Here is a 21367-nt window from a genome sequence, read left to right on the forward strand (position 1 = left end):
CATGTCATTTTTAAGAAACTTGGGGGGAATGTCTCTTTTCCCAGGGAAAAAAAAAGCCGCAAGACCTAGCTCTTCTCTTTGAAGATATCAATGAAAAAGGAAAATGTTGCTGCCGTATCAGTAAACAAGGGATGCAGGAGCCATCAAGTCACTACAGTCACCCTGGATGGTGAGCCCTGAGGGGGCTCAGCATGGAGAAAAGCAGGACACTGGCCCCAGACAGCTGAGGTGCACATCAAAGGAATGACTTCAGTGAGCCCAGACTCGTGCATCTTCCCATACATGTTTGTCTCTAAATTGTGTCCAACTTTTTGCAACCCCATGGATTGTAGCCCTCCGGGCTTCTCTGTCCATGGGATTTCCCAGGCAAGAATATTGGAATGGGTTGTCATTTTCTTCTCCAGGAGATCTTTCTGACCCAGGGATCAAACCCACATGTCCTGCATTGGCAGGCGAATTCTTTACTGCTGAGCCACCAGGAAAGAATTCCTGAAGAGGTCTGGCTTTAACAATCATCTTTTGAAGTTTCGACTACCCTGGTCTTTGTTGCCAAAAGGCCTATATGTCCCGCCTCCTCCCTCCTCTCTTCGGAGCAATCTCTCAGAGCTATCTGACATGCCGTGTCCTGGCTTGTCCATTTCATCGGCCAAATAAAACATAATCCTCAACTTTTTTTTTTTTTCAGTTGACAAGGAAAGCTGACATCTTACCTTCTGCTAGGGATGCGAAAGCGTTGATGAGCCGGGCCGTGTACTGCCGTACCACCTCACTCTTGGATTGCAGCAGCTGAAGCACACTCCTCTGTGTGGGGTGGGGGGGAAACATGGAAACATCAAACAAGGAAAAACAATGGAGGTAAACACAAGTGAGAGGGAAGCCTGTGTCTCCTCTGAGGGTCTGCTGTAGTCTCCCTCTACGTGAATATATTAGAAGTGATTCAGTTTTGATTTCTAACTGATCTTTTCTGTGACTTGGCAAAAGGAAGTTGTTCAGACTTCCAAAGTAGAAGAGTTAATTGTTCAAAGCATTTACAATGGTGACTGACTCCAAGGAGGCAATGCTGTTTGCTATTATTGTTGCTGATGTTTTTCCAGGTAGAATGAATGACCCAGCACACATGTCTAATTTTGCTCCTCCAAAACCACCATAAAACCATCAGTAAATGGAGTTTTTAAGGAGACAGATATTCCCCAGGACAGAGAAGATAGCACCAAAAAGCATGACAACACAATTCTGGGGTCAGGAATGCAGGATAATAACACACTCAGCAGACCCAAGAATGCCAAACAGGCAATGAGGAATTACCCGATTTACATCACTTAATTCTCAGAAGTCACCAGAATTGGAGGAAAATCAAGAAGGAATGAAAGCTATAGGATCAGTAGCTCAGTCTCACATGCTGCTCCTGCTCCGTGTCCTCCTGTGCACCCCACACCACACACCTGGGACGCTCTCTTTTGAGGGCCACAAAAGGTCTCTGGACACCAGGTGCAGGTGAGCAGAGCTTCTACACCAAAGCAGCAGAATAAACGCTCAACAGCCACCCCTCCTCCTCTCCTACCTGGCTCCCAGGACACCGGCAACCAAACCCTTACCTACCTACCTACGAACAGAGAAAACAAGAGAAGAAATCAACAAAAAAACTCCAGAAAATTCCCAGAATTATAGCTGGGATTGTCAGATTGAAAGGGCTCAAAAAGCACTCCAAAAAAATGAATCAAATACACATCATGAAAGACATCAATGGGAAATTCATTAACACTAGTGAAAAAGAAAAGACTCAACATGCTTCTAGAAAGGAAAAAAAAAAAAAACAGCTCACATACAAAGGGTCAGTAATTAGAAAGGCTTTGGACTCTTCAAGAGCAACACTGAAACCTAAAAGACAGTGTAGCAATATCTTCAAAATTCTGAAGGATGATTATTTACAACCTAGAGTTCTACACAAAGAATAAAGGTATTTTCAGACATATATAGCCTCGAAAAATATACTCCCCCAATCTATCCTTTCTCTAGAAGCTATTAACTAAAGGCTGTGCTCCACCAAAAAGACAATTATACAATGTTGGAAACAGAGACCCAGTTCAGGAAAGGGGTAAAAGGAATCAATATATGTTTGGTGGAGAGAGATTTCTGGAAGGCAGCTTTGCCCCAGAGGTGGAGGGCCACCAGTGCAGACTGAATGACTGACTCAAAAGAGTGGCATACTGAAGCCTGTCACCCCCAAGATGCTTATTGCCATTTGGCCATCTTTGTTTAGGTAAAAATTTTACTGAAATATAACATCCACCAGAATATTGCCCAGATCATGAGTATACAGCTTGATAGGTTTTCACAAAGTGGACATGTCACATCAAGACTGTCACATCAAGAAACAGAACAACAACAACAACAAAAAAGAAACAGATTATCCAAGCCCCAGATGCCCTCCAAGGGTCCCTATCTAAACCAAGGGCAACATCTCTCCTGGCTTCTTATATCGTGGGTTAGTTCTGTTTTAAATTTTTTAATAAAAAAAGCCATGCTGTATTTATTCTTTTATATCTGACTTTTTTATTCAATATCATGTTTGTGAGACTCATTCATGTTGTGTGCTATGTCCTCCTTCCCATGGCTCAATGTTTGAAAGGAAAGAAAGTGCTATTTGCTCAGTCAGACATTTGAAGAGTCAGACGTGACTCTTCGTGACCTCATGGACTGTAGCCTGCCAGGGTCCTCTGTCTATTCCCTTCTCCAGGGAATCTTCCCCACCCAGGAATCGAACCCAGGTCTCCTGCATTGCAGGCAGATTCTTCAACATCTGAGCCACCAGGGAAGCCCAATGGCCCAATGGCTCAATATATCCCATCTTAAAAATATATCAAAGATGACTTATCCATTCTACTCCTGATGGACATTTGGTTATAGCCAGTGTTCTGGTTCTTATAAATACTGCTGCTATGAACATTCTTATACCTCTTGCAGCTGAACATATGGCACACTTCTGCTGGGATTATACTTAGGTGTGTTTTTGCTAGGGCACAGACTATGCAGTTATAGTAAATACGGCTAGGGTTCCACAGTAGCTCACCATGTAACACATTTTCAAGCAGAGTGCAACATACCTGGGCTGGTGAGCCCAGACTCATGTGTACTTGGACACCCCTTCCCACATGCTGGTGAAATTTCAGCTCCCCTTCCACACCCTGCTGCATGAATCAGCTGTGGAAAGTCTGTTGACCCCACAGAAGTGTGATCAACTCCTGAGAACTATGAGCAGACCAGGCCAACTTAAAACCCAAATTAGAGTGCCTCACCATTCCCCTTGGCCATGCATACTGCTGCTGGATAACCAGCACCTGGGCTACATTTCAGCCCTGCCAGATGCCCTATGCTTCCCCAGACTCTCTCCTGACTCTGACTACCAGTGTCCCCAGACAAACCAGTAAGAGCCCAGGGGAGCTGTGTCTGAGTATAATCCAGCGATTTTGTTCACATCACCTTCCCCTAGGTGCCTTCATCTAACCTGGAAATAGTACCCATTCCTTGCAGAGTAAGGTTTGAGCTCGATACTCAGCAAACCCCAAATAAACACTGTATTATTCCGGGGACATATGCAAATGAGGCTACTTATAAAGAAAAACAAGGAACTGATTAAGATGGGGCTGAGGATGTGCACACCCGTGTTCAGTGCAGCATTATTCACAACAGCCAAAAGGGAGAGGCAACTCAAGGGTCTGTCAATAGATGAACGGATAAACAAACTGTGAGATAAATACTTATATCCCAACTTATTTTGGTGTCATGGTGACATGGCAGAATTCTGCAGATTCTCTGACATCTTAAGATAACTCCAGCTCATTTCTTATTAAAAAATAAACAAATAAATAAGCCATACCAATAAAAAAAAATGACCTGAGGAAGATATGACATCTTCTGTGGCTATAAAGATGACAGCATTTTGACAAATATCATGTATCATAAAACCTAAGACACTTTTTATTAGAGGACGTATTTTTTTATGCACAACCAAGAAAGAAAACTGCACTGCCAATTAAGCTGTAACAGGCCATCGACTATTTTTATAGGTGCTAGCATGGGGCAGGGGGAACTGCATCTTAGATTCGATGAAATATCATAATTCAGAAACAATCAGTATTGAATTCTGATTCAATTCAATACAACTGAATTTGAGTTTATAAGTAAGGAGAGTTTATTATTCAGCTGCTTCATGCCTAATTCAACTAGATTCAATGTCATTACAAATACCAACAACAACAACAAAAAAGTTTAAAGAAAATAACTCTAGAATTTGAGAAATTATTTTTCATACTTAACACAACTCTTTCATGGGAGCAATAAGATAATGTACAAAGAAGAAACGCAAAACCCTTCAGTGTTGCCGCCTGTGTACACAACAAATCACGTGTGACAAGCCTCCTGGAGGGGCTGTTTCATCAGGTTCAGAAGAGGTACGGATACTCCACTCCCTTAACAGTAGGGAGATGAAGGTTTTAGAGCATCCTAGATAAAGATGTAAGTGAAATAATGAGATGCAGTATCCTCTCATTGTAGGCCATGGCCAAGCTCTCGATGTTCCTCCCATCTGATAACAGGTGCTGAGACCGTGGAAGGGGGTGGGCGTGGGGAGGAGAACCACCATGTATGGACCGCTCCGCACTGGGTACCAAGTTACTCACATGTGACCACACACAACCATCCCACAGGCTCCCAAGGCAGGTGACTCGGTGGTGGGAAAGCTCCCTGAGGTGAGAAACTTGCTTAAGGGCGTTGTCCAGTTTTTGTTGGGCAGAGATCTGAGACCAGTTCATGTCCCTCTAAACCCCATACTTCCCCACTGCACCATTAGACCCATCTGGTCCAAAGCTCTATACAAATAGTGTGGAAGATGTGTAAAAGTCAGGCCCAGATGAAAATAACTGGAATCTGCTTCTTTACCTTGCCCATTTTAAGTCCTGCTGAGTTTTAAAACTCATGGTAAGCAGTGGCATGAGGGCAAGAGCAGAGACTTTGAGAAGAAAAAAAAAGAAAAATGGCAGAAAAGAGATGCAGAGTTGAATCAGGCAGTACTAGCTTATTTACTAGGAGTCTGCCTTAGAAGTGAAAAGTGGGCCCAACTCCAGGGTGGACAGCAGATTTCAGAAGCCTGGGGCAGGCGGACATACGGTCACTCTGCTGAAGATATGCATAGAAATGAAGGGCCTCCTCCTTCTAAGACCCTCCCCAGAAGGGCAGGCCCCGGCTGGGCGCCGGCCCGTCTCCCACCGACCTGGCTGTGGCTGTGACAGTCCAGCAGGTCGTTGCTGATGTAGGCCTGCAGGACGGTCTCTCTCTGCTCTCCGGGGTGCGATGTGGTCAAGCGCTAGGATGAAGAAAAACAAGAGCAGTGAGGTCCAAGTGTGAACGTGGGGAAAAGGCATTTTCTCATCACAGGTGGCACCAGTAACTGTGCCTTTCACCAAACCAAACGAGTAACACCCAGCTGGGCAGCTGGTCAACCAGCAGACATGTTGGTGAACAAAAAATTATAGCGAACTTCCTAATGGGTGATGCAGGAGTCACCTAACATACATACTTTCCTGAGCAGTGAAAGTGGAAAATGACGGGACTGCAAGGGACCAGATAAGGGAGGGCTCCCCAATGCCTGGAGGGTCCCCCCCCCAGAAAGTGGCTCAAGAGTTGGTCCTTGAAGGATAAGCAGACTCTCAGGCTTCACGGGACGTGCGAGTGTGGTGCGGGCTAGGATGTGTGGTCCGGCTGAGGGAGGTGCCAGATGGGGAGGGCTGGGAGTGAGCGCCAGGCCCACAGAGCACACTCATTCTACGGGGGCCTGGGGATACTGTGTGTGCATGAGTGTCTGTGTGGGGCATCCCTGGCACTGCCTTCCCTTCTCTTTCCCGGGGTGCCTCTCCTTGGCAGGCTTCCCTGATAGCTCAGTTGGTAAAGAATCCGCCTGCAGTGCAGGAGACCCCAGTTCAATTCCTGGGTGGGAAAGATCCGCTGGAGAAGGAATTAGGCTACCCACTCCAGTATTCTTAGGCTTCCCTTGTGGCTCAACTGGTAAAAAATTCACCTGCAAGGCGGGAGACCTGGGTTCGATCCCTGGGTTGGGAAGATCCCCTGCAGAAGGGAAAGGCTACCCACTCCAGTATTCTGGCCTGGACAATTCCATGCACTGTATAGTCCATGGGGTCGAAAAGAGACGGACATGACTGAGGGACTTTCACTTTCTCTTCTTGGCCGCAGCGGGTCCAGTCTGTCTCTGACACCTGCCTCTGGGGACCTCCACCGTTCAGTTCTGGGTAGTCTGCCACTGTCTTCTCACCCATGTGCTGTTCATGGTCACACCTAGGAGGCCTCTGCTGGGCTGGTGTGAAGGGGCTGAGGTGGGGGTGTTGGAGGGGTCTCAGATGGAATCTTATAAGGATCTGTGTGTTTTTCCTGCTTGTTCTATGATAATGTCATTCAGTAAGCAAAGGATTACCAGGTCTCACCACGAGGCTCACTTGCACAGACAAACAGCGGGAACCCAGTGGATAATCCAAGAGCCCCAGGGAGGCTGGTAACCAGGGCAGCGGCAAACCTCCGGGCACGGTACTCTCGTTGCCCCACCCATTCCAGTCAACTGGGCAGAGCAGACATGCTAACTGGTCGCTGGACTCTTCCTGCTGGTCTGGGAGCACTCAGAGTGCTCCCAAAAAACACATTCCCAGAAGTGCTGCCAGCCATCAGAGTGCACGTGAGGAGAGCTATTTTTATCCAGAGATGGAGAAATGACACAAAGGTATTTTGATGTCAAGAGAGCCTGAAATGTGGGGATCCCTGAAGAGGTCTGACACTACTGCGGGTCAATCAGAGTAGACTGTTCAGTTAAGGAGTGAACCGGTATTGGCTTGCACCAGCAGTTCTCAAAGTGTAGTCTGGGGAACCCTGGGGGTTCCCAGAGTCCCTTCAGAGGGGTCTACAAGGTCACAATTATTTCTATAATAATACTAAGATATGTTTTGTCTTTTTAATGATTAGTTTCTCAGAGGTTAGATGAAGTGTGATACTGTGACAAACAATGTAGAAGCAGAGATGAGAATTCAGCTGTCCTCCATCAAGCCACACATTAAAGAAATTTATAAAAAGGCAAACTAACGTCAGCCTTCTAATTTTTTTAGTTTGGAAAACAGTTACTTTTCATAATGTTATTTATGTTATGTCCTTGGTTTATTAGTGTTTATTTATTTATTTTTATTCTTTGGTCAAGCCACATGCATGGCATATGAGCTCTTATTTCCCTGATCAGGATTCAAACCCACTTCTTCTGCAATGGAAGTGTGGCATCTTAACCACTGGACTGCCAGGGAGGTCCTATTATTGTTCATTTTAAATGAATTAATAACTATACATTTTCTCAGTTTTAACTGCTAACACTATAAATTTTGGTAGAAAAAAATTCACACAAACAAAACCTCTTTGAGTTCCTCAGTAATTTTTGACCATGTCAAGAGGTTTGAGACCAAAAGGCTTGGGAATCACTGCCTTAACTGTGATCAATCTGAAGACTGGGGAGAAAAGCAACCATTTATTTATTTACTTTCTCATTTTTATTTGGCTGCACTGGGTCTCAGTTGCAGCATGTGGGATCTAGTTTTCCGACCAGGAATCAAACCTGGGCTCCCTGCATTGGGAGTGAAAAGTCTTAGCCACTGGACCACCAGGGAAGTTTCTATTTATTTTTTTAATGAAGTCTTTTTTTTTTTTTTTTTCTTTTTTTGTCTGCCCCTTGGCAGAAGCAGCGCCCGCTGCAGTGGAAGTGCGGAGTCCTAACCACCAGGACCCCCAGGGGATTCCCAGAAAAGCCACTGTTTAGGCTTTATTTTCCTTAAAGACTTGTTAACAAGTTTTCTCTCTTGATGTGGCTGCAGGGGAATATCTAAATCCGGAGATCTCTATGGGGGTCAGTATGAGAGGGACCCCAAGCTCTAACAGGCTGATGCCACCAGCTGCAGGTCTGACTCACAACCAGGGAAGGGGCCAGAGGACAGGGCGACTCCAGGGCCTGGAAATTGCATGTATCAAATCATCAAGTGAGGGTAATGGCAGCTATGATGTCAATATAAGGGTTTTTTTTTTTTTTTTTAAGAGACCACAGGGATCGTCAGAAGCTGCTTTTTTAATTTTAGCTCTTGGTATCAGCAGGCAGCAGGAAGAATGATTTTGAGAAGATGGGTTGAAAGATACAAGCAAGGGAGCCAGTCAAGAAAACCAGCATGGTCTTTTTTTTTTTCTACTTCAAGAAAAAGGTACGTACCCAGCGTAGAGCCTGCAACAAGAAGGCTTTCAAGCGGTCACTCCCCAAAATCAAATCCTTCTTCAGTTTCTCATAATCCAAGGAGGGCAGTAACGGGACATCCTTCAATTTCCTGCTCAGCAACACAAGTTCAAAGAGAAAGAAAAGGGCAGAAGGGCACGTTCATTATACCTCCTGAGTATCATTACGTCCCATCTTGAGCGGCTCTGACAGACTTGTCGGGCAGGGGTCCACTTGCTCTCCCTATGCTCCTGGCATCAACCTCTACCGAGAGGGCTGGGTTCCAGGCCCCGACCCTGGCTTCATAGGGCTCAGCTCTGCCTCTCTTGTTTATGTACCAAGATCTATATACATTTTCCTAACACGAAGAGTCTGCCTAATGGCTATGGAAACCACTGCATGCACAATAGACCAGGGCTCCACCAGGGCTTCCAAGGGAAGAAATTGCATTGGGGACCTCATAACTTCCCATCAAAGTTCTAAGATTCTGAGCAAAATCCAAAGTCTTATTAGTGTCAGCAGGCCCCTAGGGTCCTTCCTAAAAACCTGTCCCCCTCAAGCCTGAGGGGCGGGCTTGGGGGGATGTGAAGGATAGTGAAGTGAAAGTTGCTCAGTCGTGTCTGACTCTTTGCCACCCCATGGACTGTAGTCCATGGAATTCTCCAGACCAGAATACTGGAGTGGGTAGCATTTCCCTTCTCCATGGGATCTTCCTAACCCAGGGATTAAACCCAGGTCTCCTGTATTGCAGGCGGATTTCTTACCAGCTGAGTCACAGGGGAAGCCCAAAGGACAGACCAGGGGTCAGAAAACCACCCTGAAAATGAGGTGCGCCTCACTGACCCTCCAGGAGGTAGGAGGATATGGCCAGGAAGCGGCAGTGGGGACATGCGGGTGAGGCGGGTAGTAAGTAGGACAATTTGCAAACCCTCCTCGAGAGGACCTGAGTCAGACCTCAGGCTAAGGCAGGTTTCAAATAAGAGAGATCTCTGTTCAGAGATCTACAAGGTGCGGACGACCCGACACCTGCATTTGGTTTACCAGAAATGGAAGGAACCATCGTAGATGCCTTGTCTTTTAAACAAGCAACCTCACATTTTGTTTTGTTGAACAGAAGGAGATTGGAGGGTACAGAAAAATTGAAAACTGAATGATGTCTGGACCGTCTCAACGTTAATTTCCTCATTTGGATGTTTTACTACAGCCAGATGAGATGTCACCCCTGGGGGGACACTGGAGGACTCAACTTCAGGTGCATCTGTAATTGTTCCAAAACAAAAAGACTAAAAACTAAAACTGTGCAGAGAATATTAATATTCAATGAGGATTCATTGAGAACTGAGTAAAAAGACTAAATATGTAGGGTTTCATTTGTTTTTAAGGGTGGAGTAAAAATTGGGTTAATATTTCTGGGAGGTAGGATTGGGGGTTCTTTAAAATTTCTTCTTCATATGTTTCTGTGGAGTCAAAATTTCTATAATGAGCATGTATTACTTACATTATAGAAAAAATTTACATGCTAGGTTATTTTTTGGCCACACCATGTGGCTTGTAGGATCTTAAGTTCCCCGACCACGTTGGAACTCCCACCCTTGGCAGTGAAAGTGCAGAGTCCCAGTCACTGGACTGCCAGGGAATTCCCTTAATGTTAGTTTTTAAAAGACAATACGAGATCCTCTTACAGTGCCCAGAAGAAAAAGCTAGAAAAGAGGCATCAAATGGGGTCTCAGTTAACATTTCTGGGGAAGAGCATCTTCAATTTAAAACAAGCAAATGGTAAACCTTTGTACATGACACATTGATTATTTTGATTTCCATCCCCCCCCCCAGAGGCAGATACTATTGTAAGTTTTAAAAGTAATACAAATATGTTAAAAATTGCAATTACAAATAGCTGGCCAGTATTCTTCAAAAGTGTCAAGGCCACAAAAGACCAAGACTGAAGAAGGACTTCAAAGTAAAGGAAACTAAGACGTGCCAGGACTAACACGTGTGATCCTGGGTTGAGTCTCAGTCCACAGAAAAGACATGGTGGAACAACTGGTAAAGTGTGAGTAAGGCCGGCAGGTTAGATGACAGTACTGCTTCAGCATTAATTTTCTCATTTTGATAACTACACTGGGCTTGTGTAAAACAGTAACACTGGGGAATCTGGGTGAAGGATATATGGGAATTCTCTGTACTCTTTTTGCAATTCTGAAATTATTTCAAAAGTAAAAAAAAAGAAAATTAAAATTCAAACAGTCTCTTTTTCTAGACAAAAAAATTTCCATTTTTAAAACCAAGTTTGATAATGTTCCATAGCTGGGGAGCTTCTACTGTAAAGAGGAAAAACTGTCCTATTTGAGCCATATTTACTTGCCAATAATGGACTGATGCTGATGCTAAAGCTCTAACACTTTGGCCACCTGATGTGAAGAGCCAACTCATTGGAAAGGACCCCGATGCTGGGAAAGATTGAGGGCAGGAGGAGAGGGGGCGATAGAGGATGAGATAGTTGGATGCCATCACTGCCTGGATGGACATGAGTTTGAGCAAGCTCTGGGAGATAGTGAAGGACAGGGAAGCCTTGCGTGCTGCAAAGAGTTGGATATATGACTTAAGAGACTGAACAACAATGGCAATATTACCAACAAGTTGCTCAACAGCCTGGCATTTCTGTGGTCCAGCCACTCTCCCAGGGTCCATGAGGAAACTGAGCTACAGAGAGGTATAAAAGTGGTCCAAGGTCACAGAGTCTGTGGCCAAGGGGGTTTTAATCCTGACAGTCTGTGCTCATAAGCACCACATTCTAGAGCCACCAACCGAAGTGAACCAAGTGCAGGGTCCATGTCAGGGTCAGGGAGGATGGAGGGAGGGAATGCTGTGTGAACTGCAGGTGTCTGTGTAATCATCTCACAGCACCCAGCCCACCACATCCCCCACTCCCCGCCACCCAAGGCTGGCTCAGGGGGTCACCAGAACCCACCCTAGTCCTCATGTCCATGCCAAAGGCTCTCGACTTCCTTGCTACTGCAACACACATGCCTGGTGGAGCTCCCCACCCCCTTGGGGGACAACCTAATGCTCCAGCACAACACAGAGCCGGCCTGTGGCCCTGGCCATGGTGTGAATCAGCGGAGAACGTGAAATGTAAACACGGCAACACTCCGCTGACTGCTTTATGACAGGAAATTAAATTGATTTCTATAAAACATTATAAGAAAAATTCAATGATTTTTCCATTCGATGCTACCTTGCCAACATAAATAGAAATAACTTTAAAAAGATATTTTTATAAGTATTTTTGGGGACTTAAAAAAAACTTTATTCCAAACATATTTGATAAGTATTACTTATAATTACTGGTATTTCCTTTAATACCTACATGGAGCTCCAGATAATTAAAGGAATTCATCTAAATTAGGCAATTAAAATGAGAATTTATTAAAAGCACTTGGAAATCCATTTTTACCCATAGCTATTCCCCTTAATAACAATTCCTCAGAGCAGTTACTTACACGGGTGCCAAGGAGGCTCTTAACATGGTTGAGGCCTGTGGGGGAAGGGATAGAAGGAAACAGATTGTGTTAAAACACTGACAGCAATGCACTAACCCCCAATCACTACAGTGGCACAAAAACAACAGATTTGCAAAGTTTTTCATCCATCGGATTCTCCAACCATAATCAGATTCAATTTAAAAATTAGCCCCCCCCCAAAAAAAATTAAAAAAAATAAAAAATAAAAATTAGCCCAAGTCCAAGTTATGTAACACCTTACTGATGCATTTCCCAAGCCACCCACCCTTGACATGTTGCTAAACTCCACTCCAAAGAGCACTCTATAAAACCCCGGGTGGGGTCGCCCTGACCAAGCTCCTGGAGGAACTTAAAGCTGCCTAGTCAAAGACATTATAAAAAATTAAAGCAATGAAAATCAGTTTATTATCCTGGTTTTATAAAGATTTTATCTTTGAATATAAAAATAACACACGCACTTTGCACGGAGTCAAACACTATAGAAATGTTTATAGAAAAAATTCACAAGCCCCCTCCCATACCACTCCCTAAAGGGGATTTAAAGATCTGTTTATAGGCCAAATCACGGCCTACTTTATGGGCATGTTCCATTTATTGTTTTCTTGCTTTCTTTTTGCCATATTAAGCATCCACTACAATAGAGAAAGAACCAAGTGCTGTGAATGGCACTTGTTTGGATTGACGCAAACCAACCATAAAGGACATTTGAGAAAAGAAGCGAAATGTGAAAATCTCATTGGTATTACATGATACTAAGGAATTAGTGTTAATTATATTTGGTACTGTGGTTATGTTTTGTTTGTTTGTTTGTTTTTTAAAGCCCTTATCTGTTTGAGATGTATACTGAATTATTTATAGGTAAAGTAATAGATAGTCAAAGCTATGGTTTTTCCAGTAGTTATGTATGGATGTGAGAGTTGTACTAAAAGAAAGCTGAGCACCAAAGAATCAATGCTTTTGAACTGTGGTATTGAAGAAGACTCTTGAGAGTCCTTTGGACTGCAAGGAGATCCAACCAGTCCATCCTAAAGGAGATCAGTCCTGAATATACATTGGAAGGACGGATGCTGAAGCTGAAACTCTAATACTTTAGCCACCTGATGCGAAGAACTGACTCATTGGAAAAGACCCTGATGCTGGGAAAGATTGAAGGCAGGAGGAGAAGGGACAACAGAGGATGAGATGATGGGATGGCATCACTGACTCTGTGGACATGAGTTTGAGCAAACTCAGGGAGTTGGTGATGGACGGGGAAGCCTGGCGTTGCTGCAATCCATGGGGTCGCAAAGAGTCAGACACGACTAAGCAAGTGAACTGAGAGTGATAGAATGTTTAGCATTTGCTGAAGAGAACTCTAGGAGGGAAAAGCGAAGTAGAGCAGAAGAGAGGAAGTCTCAGCCATCTGTGGGGCCTTTCCAGAAGGGGCAGGCGGTGATACTCTGCTTCCTCTATGTCACCACAATCCTCGAGCCTTATCCACGCTGATCATATTCAATGGTGGTTATTTTGCAGCCACTTCTCTGTCCTTCTCCTTTAGCAGACACCGAGTTCCTCAAAGGCTGGAGATACAGCACCCTCGTGTCCCTAACACAAAGCACAGTGCCTGGACCACAGAGACACTCAGTCAACATTTGCTGAATGAATGAATCAAGACTGACTTCCTAAAGGGGCACTTCAGGGAATTTTCTGGTTGTCCAGTGGTTAGGACTCCATGTTCTCATTGCCAAAGGCCCAGGTTCAATCCCTAAGATCTAAGATCCCTAAACCACGTAGCCAAAAAAAGTTTTTTGTTTTCTTTTAAATCTTCAAAAGTGGGCACTCTAGGGCTTCCTTGGTGGCTCCATGGTAAAGAATCTGCCTGCCAATGCAGGACACACAGGTTCGATCCCTGGTCTGGGAAGATCCCACATGCCGAAGAGCTGCTAAGCCTGTATGCCACAACTACTGAAGCCTGTGCTCTGCAACAAGAGAAGCCCACACACCTCAACTAGAGAGTAGCCCCCGCTCGCCACACTAGAGAAAAGCCCGAACAGCAACAAAGACCCAGGACAGCCAAAAATAAATAAATAAATAAAATTATTAAAAAAAATAGAATCCGTTTCAGAATCCTTGACAAATTTAACAAGCAACTGTAATAAATCAGCCCTGTTGTCAACTGTTTCCCTTCAAAGTATTTACAGACCTCCCAATTCTCACCTCGAAGACAGAAAACCCTGCTTTTAAATGGCTCATGACCAAGTATGTTTTGCATTTTTTAACTCTTTCACTATTTTTTTTTTTTTGCCACACTGCATGGTTTGTGGAATCTTAGTTCCCTGACTAGGACTGAACCTGGGCCCTTGGCACTTGGCAGTGAGAAAGCAGAGTCCTAACCACTGAGCGACCAGGGAATTTCCTTTTCTTTTCTTTTTTTTAAAAAACCCTTGACTTTTTTTGTTGTTTTTTTAATTGAAGAAACTACCTGTTATTCCTGTTACTGGCTTAAGTAGGAAGGAGTTCAGAAAATAAGTTGGAAATGTCAACTACATTACTCATCTAACACACTAAGAGGATCAAGGAGCCAGGAATGAGTCAATTAAGGACATAGCCATAGTAAAATATTAGCATAATATATGCACAAAAGAAAAATATTTTAAAATTAGTGATATTGGCTAATTCACATGTCCACAAATAAAATTCACTTACATACATCCCCTTTTCTCATAATTAAGAAAACCTTTTCTATCTTTCAAAAAATTGATTCTTTTCCTCTTTTGCTAAATTCTATGTCATTCTATTTGTCCTATGAAGAAATTAACTGAAAAGTAGTAATAACTGACCCTTTCATGAGAAAAGCCAGTATGTCAAACAGTATCAAGAATTCATTATCTGTGCATGCATGCTAAGTCACTTCAGTGGTGTCCAACTCTTTGTGATCCCCTGGACTGTAGCCTGCAGACTCCTCTGTCCATGGGATTCTCCAGGCAAGAATACTGGAGTGGGTTGCCATGCCCTCCTCCAGGGGATCTTCCCAATCCAAGGACCGAACTCATGTTGCATTGACAGGCAGGTTCTTTACCACTAGCACCACCTGGGAAGCCCCTTTATTATCCAATCAAGTAAAAGAAAACACCACCAAAAAAAAAAAAAAAAACCACCACCAAACTGGTGATGAGCTGTAGGAAGAATGGCTGAGCACGCTCTTAATGAGAAAGGAGAGGTTATGGTATTTCGTTAAGTCCTTACTGACTGCTCACCCAATAGGCCTCTGCTAGGCACTGTTGATACTGGTGAGCAGGCAAAGACCCTCTTCTCAGACAGCTTGCAATTCAGTGGGGAGAATCAGTGATCAAATAACTCTCCACACCAAATCTGCAAGACAGGGGCAATATTATACCAGCGGGTGCAGACACCAAGGAGAGCACGTGGAAGTCAGCCTCGCTTCCCCCTCTTTTCTGCCCGTCCACCCTGAGCTCCCTGCACTGACGGGGGTGCTGGAGCTGAGCGGCAATGAGCTGAAGTTATGAACTGGGATGTTGACCTTAATACGGACACCCCGGTAGAAGCTTGCCCACAGAATGGAGAGCTCACTGCAGGTGACAATGACCACTTCCTTCCCCGAGGTGGAGGCGTTAGTAAGAACACTCAAACACCTCGGGGGGTGGGGGGACGGCCTGCTCTGACCTCTCGACCAGCCTTTACACTGGACGGGATTTCTAAAGGTCACCGCCACCAACTGTGGGTGTTGCTCTGCAGGCACGTGGGGTGGACACAGATCCAATGGTCTGGCCAAGGAAGGACAGCCCCAGGGAGAGAAAGCTGGGAGAGAAAGGGTCCAAGTCCATCATCAGTTGGATTCACTTCCCTCTCGAGCTAACACTGGATTCCAAGTCTGGACGATGGGCCCAGAGAGCATCCCCTTGCTACGGGGCCCGACTGCAGGCCACGTGGGTGCTGTGTGACCTCTGGTACATTACGCTGGGTGGTCAGGGCGAGGACCCCAAGGCTTCGGGCACCAGAAAGAGACCGGCATCCCAGCCCACAGTGGACGCTGGGCGCAGGCAGGCAGTGCTTTCCCAGCTGGGGAAACACAGTGTGAAGGTGCGGCAACCCTTTCCGGGCCCAGGCAGAGGCCAGCGGAACAATGAACATAGGAACCCATCGCTGAACCTGTCATTAGTCACTGAGCACCTCTCCCATGCCAGGTTCGGGGCAGGGCTCTCTGGAATGCTTGGACGTGGAAGAGATAAATCAATACCTGGGCTGAGAGTGACAGGGCAGAGCTATGCCTCCATCACTGCTCAGCCTGCAGGCCAGGGACCTGAGCCTGGCCCTCAGGGTAGAGGGGCCACACGAGCCTGGGACAGCTCTTGGTGACAGTGGCAGGAAGAGGGGCTTTGCTAATGACCCGTGACATCAGGAAGTGTATTTAGAGAAACTGGTGTGAGGTGTGACATGCCGTGAGTGTCCCTCGGTCATGAGGACTGCAGAGTAGTCCCCATGGGGACGGGGTAAGCGGTCCCTCACTGTGGGCCTTCTCCAGATGCCAGTGTGCGGTTGTGAACCTCAGGACACAGCGTGACATCGTGACATCAACGCTTTGTCTGGGGACAGGGCCATCCTGTGGGGCTGGCTTCTGGGCACATGTCTTGGAAATTGCTGTTCCAGGGGATGCAGTCCAGGGAGGGTCAGGAAGAGCCGCAAGGACACCAGGGACGGAAGGCCCTGTTTGGGGCCCGAAACCTCCTTAGACCACGCCGGTCCGCGGCCAGCCCTGCTTCCCAGGCCTTGCTCACCCAGGACTAATGCTGATGCAGGGGCCGCCTGTGCGGTGCAGACAAAGGCAGGACCCTTGTTAAGAGACCTCGCAGGGCATGATCGCCAGGAGACATTAAATAACCACAGGACACTTGAGGGACTGTGTGTTGGCCAGCAGGCAGAGAGGCCACAGGAGCCGGAGACCCAGGGGGCATCCCCACCACCTGGAGAAGGGTGGCTGCTATGGCCAACCCTCTAACAGGAGGTGCACAACTCGAGAAGGCAGGGGTGTGGCTACAGGAGGGGAGCATTGCCATGGACCATGGGGCGAATGACATGTGGAAACAGAGCTAAGCGTGTGAGTGGCGTGGGTGTCCAAATGTGCCGGCGAGTTTTCCAGGACTCTCCAGGCAGGGTTCTCTCTGGCTCCCCAGGTCACTGAGGGCACTGCCCTTGGCCCTGTCCCTCCACCCCCTAGCCTGCAGGTGTTTGAGCTTCTGGGGCCAGGGGTGGGCATGCTGGGGCTCCTCGGGGGGTTTCTGTGACCAGAGTCGGGCCTGGATAGATGGACAGGCATCACATCACGGAGGGCTGAGGACTCCACGCAGAGCACTTTGGACTGCAAGCACTGACAGGTATTACGCGAGGTAGAGTGTCAAGGTCAGATTCCTGTATGTACCTAAATCCTTCCTGAAACCTGTGGGCTAAACAAATAGGACACAGCCAGGGGCTTCCCTGGCCAGTTTGGTTGTTAAGACTCCACGGTATCTTATGCAGGGGGTGCAGATTCAATCCCTGGTCAGAGAACTAGATCCCATTTGTGGCCAAAAAAAAAAAAAGACACAACCAAAAAGGTCACTCCAGCTCCCATGAGAAGGAGCCATCAGAGATCTAAGGGCTTTGAGACTGAGACCAGGCAGAAAACATTGCTTTAATCAGGACAGAAAGAGAGACCCTGAACAGACACAAAGCCAGGAGGCAGGGCAGGGGGAGCCACAGCTCCCCCTACTGGAAGCTTCAGGAAGTGCCCTCCTTAGCGGAACAGCGTCACAGCAAGGCTTCCTGAACAACTAACTGCACGAGGCCCCCTCCCAAAAGGGTCACGGTCACGGCCACCACCCCAGCTCTGCAGGTTGTTACTGCTAATAAAGATGGCTGATTTTGGAAGTAGATGCCTCCTAAGAGCCACATGTCCTGAGCTTTTAGTATACTTAATGCTATCAGATCTGGAAGTACTATAAATTACATTTCTTTTTTTTTAAATTTATTTATATTATTTATTTGGCTGCACTGGGTCTCAGCTGAAGCATGCAAACTCTTAGTTGTGGCATAGGAACTCTTATTTGTGGCATGTGAGATCTAGTTTCCTGACCACGGATTGGACCCAGGCCCCCTGCCTTGGGAGTGCAGAATCTCAGTTACTGGACCACCAGGGAAGTTCTTATACTTCCAGTGGGGCCTATTGGGAGTTGTGCGAGAAAGGGAGGGTTAATTTTTAAATAAGCCATTTTCTCCAATAAGGACAGATTTAAATGGAAACTTTCCCATCTGAAGAATCACAAACCCAGAGGTGCCACTGGGTGGGCCTTGGGACTCACGCAGGGGGCTGTGTCCACCTTGAGAGTGTCTCTGCATTCATTCTTAGCCACTGCAAATGGGGGCTAAGAGGAGAAAGGCATTCCACAGCACTTTTAAATGCTGTTTGCAGCACACAAAGATGGATGTTGCACCGTTAGAAACAACAAAAAACTGACCATGTCTACCAGAGGAATAGTTAAATGAACCATACTGTTCTCAAATTAAGATTCTAAAAGATAAGGGAGATATAAATATGCTAAAAGGACATGAAAGACTCCCGAAAATATACCATTAAGTTAAAAGAGACAGCTGCAGAAGGATGTATCTAATAAAATCTCAGTCATATATAGTTTTTAAAGGTTTGGAGGATGCATATAAAACACAGTCAAACAGTGTCACCTGTGGAGGAAGGCAGGATGGGGTGTGAGGGAGGGAAGGGATTTGTGCTTCACTCCATTTCCTGCTAAACTGTTATACATGTTCCAGCTGACACATATTTGTGTAGTTCCTGTATAATCTTAGAAGACAAAAAACTCTCCTTCTTGTGCTCTTAGAAGAAGCTTCTTCTTTTACTACTTATCACTAGATGCTTGATAACATGAAATCAGATTCATCTCATGCATGTGCGTGTGCTAAGTTGCTTCAGTTGTGTCTGACTCTGCTACCTCATGGACTGTAGCCCGCCAGGCTCCTCTGTCCCTGGGGATTCTCCAGGTAAGAATACTGGAGTGGGTTGCTATGCCCTCCTCCAGGGGATCTTCCCAACCCAGGCATTGAACTCGCATCTCCTGCATCGGCGGCCAGGTTATTTACCACTAGCACTACCTGGGAAGCCCCAAATTCATCTCATATCCCAGTAAATCATGGTCCAGGGTTTGGAGCCTGACTTGGTAGGGACCATGGCATGACAAGCCTAGGGTTAGAGTGGTGACAAGCAGCCCAACTGTTAGAAGAGGCTATGTGGGAGAGTTCTTGTCTCAAAAATTGAACCTGATGAAAGCGAAAGAGGAGAGTGAAAAAGTTGGCTTAAAACTCATCATTCAGAAAACTAAGATCATGGCATCCAGTCCTATCACTTCATGGCAAATATGATGGGGAAACGGTGGAAACAGTGGCTGACTTTATTTTTCTGGGCTCCAAAATCACTGCAGATGGTGATTGCAGCAATGAAATTAAAAGACGCTTATTCCTTGGAAGGAAAGTTATGACCAACCTAGACAGCATATTAAAAAGCAGAGACATTACTTTGCCAACAAAGGTCTGTCTAGTCAAGGCTATGGTTTTTCCAGCAGTCAAGTATGGATGTGAGAGTTGGACTATAAAGAAAGCTGAGTGCAGAAGAATTGATGCTTTTGAACTGTGGTGTTGGAGAAGACTCTTGAGAGTTCCTTGGACTGCAAGGAGATCCAACCAGTCCATCCTAAAGGAGATCAGTCCTGGGTGTTCATTAGAAGGACTGATATTGAAGCTGAAACTCCAATACTTTGGCCACCTGATGGGAAGAGCTGACTCATTTGAAAAGACCCTGATGCTGAGAAAGATTGAGGGCAGGAGGAGAAGGGGACAACAGAGGATAAGATGGTTGGATGGCATCACCGACTTGATGGACATGGGTTTGGGTGGACTCCAGGAGTTGGTGATGGACAGAGAGGCCTGCCGTGCTGCGGTTCATGGGGTTGCAAAGAGTCGGACACAATTGAGCGACTGAACTGAACTGAATCCTAGGAGCATCCAGATCTGTCAGCCAACTCTGATAATGCTTTGCAGGTGGTACAGTGGTAAAGAATCTGCCTGCCAATGCAGGAGATGCAAGAGATGCAGGTTCAACCCCTGAGTTGGGAAGATCCCCTGGAGGAGGAAATGGCAACCCACTCCGGTATTCTTGCCTGAAGAATCCCATGGACAGAGGAGTCTGGTGGGCTATAGTCCATGGGGTTCCAAAGAGTCAGACATGATTGAGTACCTCACAGCAACAGACAACTCTGATAATGCAGCAGACTTTGGGACAGTTACCTGGGCGGGAACGAGGTAGGGTAGAAACACACCTCTGGTTTCCCCATGGGGCCCTCCGCTAGCATAATCTTCACACACACTCCCCAGAGGGGGTGACTGGCTGGATTTTCACTACCCTGTGCCCCCTTCCTCTGGGCAGTGAGGCTGTGTGGGTGGAGGGGTTGGGGGGCAGGGATTGGCCTTCACTGTCCATGACTGGGTGAGAACATTTCTTTAATTCCAGGGCTGAAAAGTAGGTAACCCACTTGTCTACCAAAAAAACCCCCACATTCTCCAGTATAAGCTTCCTCAGAATCAGCAGCAATACCTTCAGTTCCATTTTCCTTCATTCTATCATATTTTTCAATTGGTTCGGAACTCCAGGGGAAGAAGGGTGCGATTTACCGAACCCTTCGGAACTTTCAACAGTGAATGAGGTTGCACAGGGCCAGATTCTTAGCAGTCAGATTTAAAAACCAGATCAAAGTACTACATTTTGTAGAAGATGCAGCTGTTTTATGATGGATCCTGGCCAGGCTTCTCCATGAATACAGTGAATAAGCCCAAAGAGAAGTTGATCAAGGACCAGGCTAGAAAGAAGGCTGGTCTGTGCTCACTGATTTATCTTGAAATTGATGACATTCTGTATGGTCTTAGAGTAGAATGTTGTTGTTGTTTAGTTGCTCAGTCATGTCCAACTATTTGCCATCCCATGGACTGTAGCCCGCCAGGTTCCTCTGTCCATGGGATTCTCAAGGCAAGAATACTGGAGTGGGTTGCCATTTCCTTCTCCACGGGATCTTCCCAACCCAGAGACTGAACCCATGGCCCCTGTCATGTCTGCTGCATAGCAGATGGGTTCTTGACTGCTGAGTCACTGCGGAAGCCCTTAGGATAGAATATATTCCCCTTAAAAAAACAAAAAAGCAATCTTCTCCTTCTGAAGGGCTTCCCTGGTGGCTCAGATGGTCAAGAATCCATCTGCAATGAGGAGACGTGGGTTTAATTCCTGGGTTGGGAAGATCCCCTGGAGAAGGGAATGACAACCCACTCCAGTATTCTTGCCTGGAGAATTTTACGGACAGAGGAGCCTGGCAGGCTACAGTCCATAGGATCTCAAAGAGTTGGACACGACTGAGTGACTAACACATGCACTTACTCCTTCCGAATCCTAGATCCTATCAGTTCAGTCACCAGACAGCCCATCTAAATTTTATCCTAATTTCCTCTCCATACATTA

General features: G+C 46.0%; 1 protein-coding gene across 2 annotated transcripts in view; it reads right to left on the reverse strand.

The window, feature by feature from the left end:
- Nucleotides 1-21367, reverse strand: part of ARMC9 (armadillo repeat containing 9) — a 171376-nt gene that overhangs the window by 112753 nt on the left and 37256 nt on the right. For both annotated transcript variants that reach the window (XM_043909702.1, XM_043909703.1), the window contains exons 10-13: nucleotides 11800-11834; nucleotides 8300-8411; nucleotides 5270-5362; nucleotides 711-801 (exon numbers count right to left, since the gene is read on the reverse strand). In XM_043909702.1, the coding sequence (XP_043765637.1) occupies nucleotides 711-801; nucleotides 5270-5362; nucleotides 8300-8411; nucleotides 11800-11834 (331 nt within the window). The remainder of the gene's footprint in view (nucleotides 1-710; nucleotides 802-5269; nucleotides 5363-8299; nucleotides 8412-11799; nucleotides 11835-21367) is intronic.

The sequence above is a fragment of the Cervus elaphus genome, chromosome 8, assembly GCF_910594005.1.
Source record: "Cervus elaphus chromosome 8, mCerEla1.1, whole genome shotgun sequence".
Taxonomy (NCBI): Eukaryota; Metazoa; Chordata; class Mammalia; order Artiodactyla; family Cervidae; genus Cervus; species Cervus elaphus.